This window comes from Suncus etruscus, chromosome 9 (genome assembly GCF_024139225.1).
Source record: "Suncus etruscus isolate mSunEtr1 chromosome 9, mSunEtr1.pri.cur, whole genome shotgun sequence".
NCBI lineage: Eukaryota > Metazoa > Chordata > Mammalia > Eulipotyphla > Soricidae > Suncus > Suncus etruscus.
The window spans coordinates 76,195,827-76,208,276 of NC_064856.1; the positions used below are offsets into that span (position 1 = coordinate 76,195,827).

At 33.6% G+C, this 12,450-nt stretch overlaps 1 protein-coding gene across 1 annotated transcript in view; it reads left to right on the top strand.

The window, feature by feature from the left end:
• The window catches only part of ANO3 (anoctamin 3), a 242,927-nt gene that overhangs the window by 143,599 nt on the left and 86,878 nt on the right, over positions 1–12,450 (top strand). The window contains exons 10-12 of the mRNA XM_049780960.1: positions 7–62; positions 1,509–1,630; positions 8,830–8,964. Of these exons, the coding sequence (XP_049636917.1) occupies positions 7–62; positions 1,509–1,630; positions 8,830–8,964 (313 nt within the window). The remainder of the gene's footprint in view (positions 1–6; positions 63–1,508; positions 1,631–8,829; positions 8,965–12,450) is intronic.

Consider the following 12,450-nt stretch of genomic DNA (forward strand, 5'->3'; position numbering starts at 1 on the left):
TTCCAGGAATCTGTAAACTTATAAACAATGGGTCATATATAGCAGCTTTTCCTCCACATGAGGTAAGTATGCACACAATTTCTTTTAATAAAAGGAAAATACATTTAAGATTAAAATATTTAATCTCTAATATTCAATTAAATGAAATATGTATTATTTTTATGTATTGTTTGACTTTATTTTCTCTAACTTTGTCTATCCATCTAGGAAGGTATGATAAGGGAGGTGCCATATTATATTAGTAAGTCCCATTATAATCATGCTACTACACACTGGTGCTCCAGATTTCTCACGTACTTTAACCATCACTCATTGCTGCAGCACTAAGTTCCTTGACTTGGTCCAACTTGAGGTTGTCTTGACTCTCAAATAGGGCAAATTTCTGACCTGTATGATCTATTTTGAAACACATTAAAATGTAAGAAAAATATAGAACAAAATGTGAAATCTTACTTTACTTTATTTTTTGGCCAGATAATCTCATCTCTAACAGTTTTTAGTAAAAATCTCTATTCAAGTGGTGATAAAAAAGTTTTCTGTTATGCAGAAATGGGATTTTAATCCATTTTAACAGACTCTTCCAGCACATATTATACTTTGTAAGCAAGTTTTCATTTCAAAAGAATAGATTCTTTACATATTTCAAGTGCCTATTTCTGAAACCCTTTATTATTCTACTTCTAAGGACTTGGGGACTCACAGGATATAATTCTGATACTTAGGGAATTTACAATGTGGTATAACTCAAAATCAAAAGAAGGCAATGAACCCTTCATACTTGGTACTTAGTTAAAATTTTTATGTGCATGCAGTCCTTGAAATAACTTACTGAGATAAAAATAATATAAACTCCACTTTGTAGGTGGGTTATTGTGGCACATAAAGACTACATATTGAATTCTCACTTTGAGCCACTCTTTATATTTATTATATGACTAATAAAAAAATGGATTAATGCTGTTAATGTTTTTATATAACCAATGCATATTCCCACTAATATTACAACAACCTTAAAGCAGTTGATATCAATATTATTCCCATGTTAGAGATACAGAAATTCGGTTTAGAGAAATTAAACATTGGATAAAAAAACATATTGTCGATACAAGGTCAAGTTTAATTCGTGAGACTAAAGGTCTGGGAAAACTGTTATAAAGAAATAATTGAAATATTTTTGGTATTAACTAATTTTTATACCTTTAATCTGTGTTCTGATAGTTTGATACCACTTGTGTAAAATATGGTAACTACTAGGAATTTATTATAAATAATATGCATTTTTCATTTATTTGAGTCATATAACAGGTTTTTGATAAGCCCCATGTTTAAACTTCCATTGAAAACATGTAGTCACTTTATAGATAAAAATTTATTCTTGTAATGTATTTAATTTAACAATTTTTGAAGCTTTCAATAAGTTGTTAAATTACTTTATAAGGAAAAATCAGACTGGCAATTGATAGTTTAAATTTCTCTAAGAGAATGGATATGTATTTCATTTGTTTCAGGGAGCCTATAAAAGTGACCAGCCTATCAAAACCCATGGACCCCAGAATAATAGACATCTATTATATGAGCGCTGGGCTCGCTGGGGAATGTGGTACAAGCATCAGCCCTTGGATTTAATCAGGTACTGAAAAATAGTGAAAGACATATATTATCATTTTATTTTCTTTCTTTCTTTTCTTTTTTTTTTTGGTTTTTGGGCCACACCCGGCATTGCTCAGAGGTTACTCCTGGCTGTCTGTTCAGAAATAACTCCTGGAAGGCACAGGGGACCATATGGGACACCAGGATTCGAACCAACCACCTTTGGTCCTGGATCAGCTGCTTGCAAGGCAAACACCACTGTGCTACCTCTCCAGGCCCATTTTATTTTCTTAATATTAGAATTTTTCCATTTGCTTACCAAATCAATGATAATTTAATGATAAAATAAGAAAAAACAAGATATTATAGGTCATTTGCTAAAACAAATAACATAAAAAAATGGATTATCCTGAGATATAAAGTTAAGATATGAAATAAAAATAATGAGCCTATGAGAGATCACTATAGAAAATTTCTAATAAAAATTAGAATTTCAAGGTAAAATGGGACAAATCTAAACCTGGATCATATGATTAAACAATTCATTACAAGGGATACTTTTCAGGTAGCATGGATAGGAGAATAGCTATGGAGAAAGATTGGATTTCTCTAAAGCAATCACAGTGGGCTAACAACAATAAGATAAAGATTCTTAGCTTCACTCATCAAATTCTTTGCATCGATGTGCCTGTGAGATGTTCGTACTTCAGTCTAAATATTAAGAAGGAATGTACAAAGGAATCTTTTTAATCTGCTTTTCTATGAAAAAAAAAAAAAAGAAAACCAGCTGTAGGGGGTTTGCCTTGCAAACGACTGACCCAGAATGGACCAGAGTTTGATTGCCTGCATCTCATATGGTCCCCCAATCCTGTCAGGAATGATTTCTGAGCACAGAGCCAGGAATGATTCCTGAGTTCCGCTGGTGTGGCCGAAAATCCTATTTAAAAAAAAAAAAAAACCTGAACTCCATATATATCTACACATGTACATATATAACTTTCAATAGGGAAATTTTGTGATTAATCTGCTTCATAAATATACTCTAATGACTAAAATTATTTAACTTGGTCCAGTCTTGATATACTTATATGTATGATAGCATTATTTATGTCATTTTAGGAATTTTTTTTAAAAAATCAGATATTGGCCTAAAAATAAAAAACAAATTATTAAGTATGTATATAGTAATGAAAAATAAATATTTTTTTAGTTTAAATTTACTGATCTTTGAACAATTACAAAATATAAAATATAAATAATAACTCATAATTATGTCAATTAGTTTTCTAACAATAATTTGAATGAGCACTATTTTATTTTAAGAGAATATAATAAAAGAACTATTTGTGAAAGTAAAAACAAAATTGAGAGCTCACAAGTTATGCAAAAAACTTTAGAAGCTAGCTAGTTTTATCAAACTTAGATGGAGGAATAGTAACTGATAGAATGTTACAAAAATAATAACCATTGGAATGATAGAATAATATGACAGAAAGTAAGCTATGAATTAGGAAGAAAGCATCAAATTATAGTCTGAGAAAAACGTTAAGAGTATATAAGACCAATTTTTTTTGTTTGTTTTTGGGCCACACCCAAGTGGCTCTCATGGAGTTACTCCTGACTGCGCTCAGAAATCGCTCCTGGCAGGCTTGGAGGGACCATATGGAATGCCGGGATCAACTCCGGGTTTGTCCTCGGTCAGCTGCATGCTAGGCAACGCCTTACCATTCTACTATCACTCAAGTCCCATAATCAATCTGTTTTTCGTTTTGTTTTGTTTTGTTTTGTTTTGTTTTGGGGGTTACACCTGGCAGCGCTCAGGGATTACTCCTGGCTCTACGCTTAGAAACTGCTCCTGGCAGGGTCGGAGGACATATAAAGTGCCAGGATTCGAACCACCATCCTCTGCATGCAAGGCAAACACCCTACCTCCATGCTATCTCTCCAACCCCTTTTTTAAAATGTCTTTTGTTGATTGAGTCTATTAAGAGGCTAGAAGAAAAGACTGTGAGTTACAGATATCCTCGGGACACTAAGAACATAGAAAAGAAAATAATGATGAAGCAGTTAGTCTATTGAAGCAAAATATTCAAAAATTATCTATATTTTATTTCAAATATTTAAGTAACTAATAGTACTTAGAATCAAGATGTTTGGATTCTACTTCATGACAGAGTCTAATCTTGGTATTTATAGCAATGAAATTATTTTATTAATATAGTAACACAGTAATAGTGTTACATTAATATGCAGTTGATATTTTAGAGTATGCATTTTAACATTAATAATTATTTTCCTGATAAAATATATAGCTAATGATACTTCAATTTATTTCATCAAGCAGCTTTTGTTTTCAATAACTCAGATGCTTACTTTGAGAATGTAACTCAATTCCCTGTCTGTTAAGCTATGAGAAGAACTTTGCTATGGAAGTCTTATATTTCATGTACACAAGGATAGGTATGTAATGAATATTCCACTTAACATTAAGGTTTTTCTGTTTTGTTTTGTATTTTTTCTTTTTCATAAGTGAGTTACATTTTGTTTTATTAATATCCTGATTAAAACACCTTGATTATAAATAATTGTAGTTGGGTTTCAGTCATATAAAGAACACCCCCTTCACCAGTGCAACATTCCCATCCGCAATGTCCCAAATCTCCCTCCTCCCCATCCCCCACGTGAACTTGAGACAGGCTTTTTACTTCCCTCATTCATTCACATTGTTATGATAGTTCTCAGTGTAGTTATTTCTCTAACTGCACTCACCACTCATTGTGGTGAGCTTCATATTGTGAGTTTGACCTTCCAGCCCTCATCTCTTTTGTCTGAGAATTATAGTAAAGATGTTTTTTTTTATTTTCTTAAAACCCATAGATGACCAAGACTATTCTGTGTGTCTCTCTCCCTCTGACTTATTTCATTCAGCGTAATAGATTCTATGTACATCCATGAATAGGAAAATTTCATGACTTTATCTCTCCTGACCCTGCATGATATTCCATTGTGTATATGTACCACAGTTTCTTTAGCCATCCGTCTGTTGAAGGGCATCTTGTTTGTTTCAGAGTCTGGCTATTCTAAATAGCGCTGCAATGAATATATGTGTGAGGAAGGGATGTTTGAATTGTATTTTTGTGTTCCTATGATATAATGCTGGGAGTGGTATAGCTGGATCATATGGGAGCTCAATTTCCAGTTTTTCTGAGGAATCTCCATATTGTTTTCCATAAAGGTTGGACTAGTGGCATTACCATTAGCAGTGAATAAGAGTTCCTTTCTCTTCACATCCTTGCCAGCACTGCTTGTTTTCATTCTTTATGATGTGTGTCAATCACTGTGGTATGAGATGGCACATCATAGTTGTTTTGATTTGCATCTTCCTGATGATTAGTGATGTGGAGCATTTTTTCATGTGCCTTTTCATGGTATTAATATGGCCACTCCAGCTTTTTAAAGGGTGTTCTGTTCTTGTATGATTTTCTTCCAGCCTTTGATTTTGAGTCTATGTTTTTTTCCTGACTATTCAGTTGTGTTTCTTGTAGGCAGAAGAAAGTTGGGTTCATCTTTTTTGATACATTTTGCCACTCTGTGTCTTTTAACTGGTGCATTTAGTCCATTGACCTTAAGGGAGATGATTGCCATGCGATTTAATGTCATCTTTGTATATAAATATGTATATATATATGTATATACATCTTTGTGTATAAATTTGGTGTGTCTGTTGGTATGTCTTGTCTTAAAGTAGACTTTTCAGTTTTTCCTTTAAGGATTGTTTTGGATCTATAAAGTTTATGAACTGTTGCTTATCTGTGAAATTATGTATCCTTCCTTCAAACCTGAACGTGTGTGGGGGGGGGGGCTGGAGTGGCAGTGCAAGTGGCAAACCTGAACGTGAGTCAGGCTGAATGCAGTATTATTCTAGGTGAAACATCTATTTCATTCAGCCTTGTTACAGTCTCCCACCACTGTCTCTTGCCTTGCGGATGTCTTGTGACATGCATGTCTGCTGTAAATCTTAGGGATACTCCTTTGAATGTAATTTCTCTTTTTGTTCTTGCTGCTTTCAGTATTCTATCTCTATCTGTGGGGTTTGTCATTGTGACTAGGATGTGTCTTGGGGTGCTTTTCTTCAGGTCTCTTTTAGTTGGTACTCTTCAGGCATGCTGGATTTGGTTTCATGCAGTCTTTAGCTCTGGGAGTTTCTCTGTGATTATGTCTTTGACTGTTGATTCTTCCTGGGGATCATCTTCCAGGGCTTCTGGGACTGACTCTTACTTTGTTTCTGTTGAGTTTACCAAAGACTTATATTTTCATCTGTTCACTTTCTTGGAGTACTTTTTCCATTGTCTGATCATTTGCCTATGATTCTTTTCCAGCCTCTTCTGTTGTATGGAGTTGTTCTGCATTTCATCTTCCAGTTCACTGATTCTGTCCTTGGCTGTTGTTATCCTATTGGAGAGGCTTTCCATTGAGATTTTCAGTTCAGCTACCATGTTTTTCAGACCTGTTATTTCAGTTTGGAGTTTTCTGATTTCTATCTTTGTGTTCTGTTCAGCTTGATCTGTGCTCTCTTTGATTTATATGAGGATCCTTCATATTTCTATTCTAAACTCTTTATTTGAGAGATTAATCAGACTGTTGGTATTTTTCGGGTCATCAAAGCTACCGTCTTCATTCTCTGTGCATAGTGTTCGCCTATGAGGTTTCCCCATGGTCACACTTCTAATGTGAACTGTTTTCTATGTGTTATCTTGGGGTTCATTAGTTACAAAGAGCACACCGTTTTCGCTGGGACTTTTTTGGCCTTCTTAGCAGAGTTTCAGGAGACAAAAGAGGAGGATAGGTGAAAGTGACAGATCCTCTCAGTCTCTCTCTCTCTCTGTTGCTACACCCACAGCAGGGCAGACCCCTACTGCATGCCTTCACAAACAGAGGAGTTTACCTTTCTGCTGGGGGCACCTCTGGAAGAGTTTTCACTGGGTCTTTCTTGACCTTCTTAGCAGAGTTTCAGGAGGCAGGAGAAAAGAGGGAAAGGAAAAGACAACAGATCCTCTCAGTGTATCAATATTAAGGTTTTTGGTCATAAATTAATGATATTTTAAGTTTCCTGTTGTTTTTAGGACTGCCTATGATAAAACTGAGATAGTGATGACACATATACAGGGTAAATTATATGATCTTATGCACCAAAATGTATACATGACCTAGTTTTGTACAACTGGCAAAACACAATCTTAAAATACTTGACATTTTAATTATTTGTAGTTTTTTTCCCATTTCCAAATAATTCCAAGTCATAGATCTCTGATATCTCTGATCATGTTGGTTTTGATAGGTAAAGAAAGACAATGTTAAGAGTTACAGCTTTTAATCATGGACATAAAAATTCTACAGGCAATACTTATTTTTTCCTGCTCAAAAGTATTATCTAATAGTAAATGAGGGATGGATATATGATAATTTATTTTTTTTGCCTAATAAACAATCACATCTGGCTAGTTTTATAGTTTTATTTTTTAATGTAAATGTAAATTCAACATTGAGTAGTTAAAATCTATTTTAGTATTTGCCACATGTCCCTGGAATTATTTTTTTTAACCTCTAAAGAGAACATTTCAAAATTTTCTGCAAGAAAACTTACCGACCAAAACAAGTAAATGACAGTATTTTTTTGTAATGTTTGACCATAGGATCAGAAGCACTTAAATCTAAAAGGAAATAAGTAATCTCTAAAATAGTTGAACTGGACATTCATCTTATGATAGACATTATTTCAAAAACGGGTTTATTATTAGAATAATTGGTACTTAAATATTAATATATAAATTAATAAAATAGTGAGTAAGTTTGGAGTGTGATGAGAAATGTCATAAATAGTAGTGATACGTTAATTGTCCTTAACCTGGTAAATTGACCCCTTTACACAAAAACACATGCTTTGAAGAATTTAAAGGCTTTATTACAATAGCTGTTCTTGTAATATGCTTTCATCTCGAAGTAGAACAGTATCACAGTATAATAAATGAATAGACTATTGTTCTTTGTCGCTAGGGAAAAATAAATGAGAGAGACAAATATAGTATATAAAAGTTATATAATGGAGGACACCTATTTCTCCCTACAAGGCACAGTATGCATGAGTTATAATTGGAAAAATAAAGTAATTAAGTGGAAAGATAAGAATTTTTAGACAAGAATTTTGTTACTGAAAAAATGCAAAAAATTGTCTTCAAATCAGAATCACTGCATATAGCAGTATTCCCAGATGGATTATTAAGCACACTTTTTTAAAAATTATTGCTGAAATGAAATGTGTGTTAAGTGATTATAGAAGATGAACATAATACTTTAGTAGTCATATCGAATTCAAGAAAGTGCCCTCTTTTTACTGAAGCTCTATAAAGGCATGTAACAAATATTGCTGGCAATAGAAACGGTGAGTAGAGAAAAAATGGATAGTTACTAGCCCTGCCTTATTCATCTTTTATTTCTATATGATCTCTTCTGCAACTCATGAAAAATAAAATACATTCACTCACTTAGCCTTATTCAGCACTTCCTCTGATGAGTGCTAACAAAACATGTCTCAGATTGACATTCAAACAGCTTTTAGTCCTGTAGGAGGTTAAAGAATGGAGGAGTGTCACTTACTTTTCCTAAGTGTGATAAATTTAGCACAATGAAGCACAGGTGAGAATTGTGTGGGAAAAAGAGCAGGGATATCTAATATTGGACTAGACTGAAATTAGAAAAGACTTCCTAGAAGAAGTGACATAAGGTGATGAATAAATGGAAGCTAGACAAGAGAAGAAGGTGAGTGTAGTATTCAAAACTGAGGAATTAGCATTATTCAAGAGGGGGAAAAAGTATGTTCTTCCAGGAACTACAGTAATGAGGATTGCTGGGGAATGGATGACAATTTCAGGCTGCATCTATATTAACATATGTCCAAGGGTACAGAGAAAATTATAATCTCTTTTCAATGAATTATGCTTTTGGAAAAACTTTTTTTAATTTACAAAAAATCATGGTGGCTTACTACATTTTTGGTATGAAAAATAATAAATGCTGCATAAAAGATATGAGAAATCTTGCATATTAAGGTATACTAACTAGATAAAACTGATAAGCATCTAAAAGTGTAACTTCTTGTGTACAACCAAAATTATAGTTAGCTATGACATCAATATTTTCATTTTAGTTGACCTTGCCTTCAAGATTTACTTTCTTCCATAGGCTCTACTTTGGTGAGAAGATTGGACTCTATTTTGCTTGGCTGGGATGGTACACTGGCATGCTAATTCCTGCAGCAATTGTTGGCTTGTGTGTGTTCTTCTATGGAATACTAACAATGAATGCAAGTCAAGTAAGGTAGGTTATTAATAAAATTTGTTTGATTTAAGCACTGCAGTTACAAAATTGTTCATGGTTGAGAATAATGTACTCTAGTTCACATTTTCGGTCACCAGTATCCCCAATAAAACTCCCACCTTCTGTTGCCTGCCTCTAAGCATTTCACTTCTCTCTCACACACACTCTTTTTTTCTCTTTCTCTTTCCTCTCTTCATATCTTATTTTGATACTACATATTGCACTACTATTAATGAATGGGTACCATGTATATCACTTTATTCCCTTTTAACACCTAATTTTTATCTATTAACAAAAATGTTAACAATGAGTATGACTTCTTTCTGGTAGAACAAAAATATTTACAATAGTGCTGACTGTAAAAAGAAGTGGTAGTTGGGGCTGTAGTAATAATAGCTTAGCAGGTTAAGACACTTAATTTGCATGTCACCAACCCAGGTTCAATCTGTGGCTTACCATAGGGTCCCTAAACTCTGCCAGAAATGATTTTTGAGTGCAGAGTGAAGAGTAAACCCTGACCATAGCTAGGTGTGGCCCCCAAACCAAAACAAGATGATACCATTAGTTTATTTACTGTTTGATATTTATTTTTCATCTTTCCTTCCTTTATTTTTTATGTGCAAGGGACAGAAGGATACCTTAAGTTCCAGAGGCCATATGTAGCATGAATGTAAAACTGAATTTTAATCTTGTCATTGAATGACTCCCACCCCTGGGCACTTTCTGATGGCACTTGCTTAAAACTCTGTGCAATCTTGTTTATTCTTAAACACACTGGAAATTAGTAGCTCTCAGTCATCTGGTCTAATTTATAAGTTAGCAGCCCTGCTTCACCAGGTTGAGCATCACCAAGAGTGGTCTGGCACCCTCAGTTTCATACAATTGTCTTCTATCTATAAATAACAATAATAATGTAAAGGGTCTATAAGAATCACCAGAAGTAACGTGCTCCCTTAAGCTGGACCCTGCTTGATCACTATATATAACTAACAATAATAAAAAGGATCCAAAGTTGACATGGAAATTTTCTTGGATAAGTTCCAAGACTACTTCTCTCTATGCCAGTTTTATAAGCACTGTCTCAGCATCCCATATGGTCCCCAAGTCAGGAGAGATTTCTGAGTGCATAGCCAGGAGTAACCCCTGAGAGTCAGCGGGTGTGGCCCAAAAAACAAACGAACAAAAAAGTATTTTCAAATATGTTTTTTCATGTGGTTAAACTTCGCTTCATATTTGAATATGAGAGCTCCATTTTTTTCCTCATAAGGGAAGCAGTGATAGATGTTTCTCATTCTTCATGAAAATGAAATTATAATTCTAGGTAAATAACTAAACAAATTCTGAATGTAAACATTTCTTTTAGTCACTGGTTTATTTTAGAATTTCTAAAAAAATTACACTTACTTTGGTATATAGACTTATGTTAAAACTTCTTCCCAATAATACACAGTTTTGGACATCTATTTCTATGTAGCTAAACAGAACTTTTGTGGTGAGGAGAGGTCTGACTTGGAGTTAACATACTGAGATAAGAAAAACATTCTTCCAATTTTTTTTTGTTCTTCCCTGTTTCTATGTTTGGCTTTTTAATAACCTTAGAATCAATCCTTATTACAGAAAGCAGGATTTCTTTCTCCTGTCTGAACAATACTATTATCTTTGTAATATCTAATGTATCTATTATGTAGCTTTTTTTAACATTTCTGTCAATTCATGTTTAGGTTGTTTATGTATATTTGCTGCTATACATAATTCTTGTGGTGATTCTAAGAAATTTTTTAAGAAGTTATGTTTTATCTTATTGTAGCTGGAAGTGAGATTGCATAGCATATGCACATTCTAAGATTTTAGGTAGATATTTTAAAATTCTAAAAAACATTTTAATGAACTAATAAAGATAAATAATGATTGTTAGACAATTGCTTTATAACTCAGTTCCAGAGAGAACATATTCACAAAGTTTTACCATCTTAGATTTCCCCCTACACTACTCTACAAAGCTGAAAAAGAACAAAGGCAATGGAATGAATAGATTTTCTGTTCCTATGGATCTGTGTACCACTGAAGTAAATTAGATTTCCTTTGTGTGATATAAGTATTCTTTAACCTTTAGAATAAGGAATGTTTTAAAAGGCACTAGCAAATTCTTTTCTTCAGTGCTTTATGGTATTATATTACTGCTACTCCTTTTGCACTATAATTAAGATCTTGTCAGACTTTCTATTCTAAACCAAGATAAGCATCACTGAATATCTCAGTTTGCAAAATTTTATGGGGCTGAAATTTCCTTTTCAAGGTGTCAGACATAGTTGAGTTGTAGGTGTTAGCCTAGCAGGTGGTGTTAGGATTCAGGTTTTCTATTTTGTATTGCCCTGTTTTAGTTTTATTTTATTAAGTTCTTGATTGACTGTTGAACAACAAAATATTATCAAACTAAAAAACTACTCAGAGGCTTTATAATTTTACCCTTCAGTCAATTATAGTAATCTAATTATGGCCATATTTTCTTACTGACTCACAGTAAGCTTGTAGAAGTGTGTATTAAGGGAATTATGGAAGCAAATTATTAAATCATGTAGATTATTTGTGGACTATAGATACAAATATATATTAACATGGGTTCTGTATTACGGGAATTATGGAAGCAAATTATAGAATCATGTAGATTATTTGTGGACTATAGATGCAAATATATATTAACATGGGTTCTTTGGGCTTACATAATAATTCTTTGTTTTATTTTTGAATTAGAAGAAGAGGTGCTCAGGGGTTACTCTTGGCTCTGCTGTCAGAAATTACTACCTCAAGTTTGGGGACCATATGGGATGCTAGGGATAAAACCTAGGTCAGCTGTGTGAAAAACAAATATCCTAAAAGTTGTGCTATCACACTGGCCCTCATAATAAATTCTTTTGAGATTTGTGTCAGGGAGAGCTCTTATCATAGATATATGTAAATCAACAAGTGGGTGAATATAGCCTATTTCTCAGAACCTTTTTCAACATTGAGCATAGTTCAAGTTCGTAAAATTTCTAGTTGTCTTGTATTGTCGGCATTAGAAGTACTAGGAAATATGAAGCTCACCACACAGAGTACAGTTAGAGAAATAACTGCACTGAGAACTGTCATAACAATGTCAATGTGTGAGGGAACTAGAAATAGAAGGCCTGTCTCAAATACAGGTGGAGCAGGGAGGGATATGGGGACATTGGTGTTGGGAATATTGCACTGGTGAAGGGGGGTGTTCTTTTGATGACTGAAACCCAACTACAATCATGTTTCTTAACGTGGTGTTTAAATAAAGATATTAAAAAAAAAAAAGAAGTACTAGGAAATGTATGTGATCTTTACTAGCTTTTCAGATCAAGAGAATTCTAAAGGATCTTTCAAACCCTTTCCTGTCAGCATTCTTTAAACTAAAGGTTTTTGACCCTTATCAGATTCTTTAAATTGTTGAAGCATATTATAAACATGACTTTTATACTA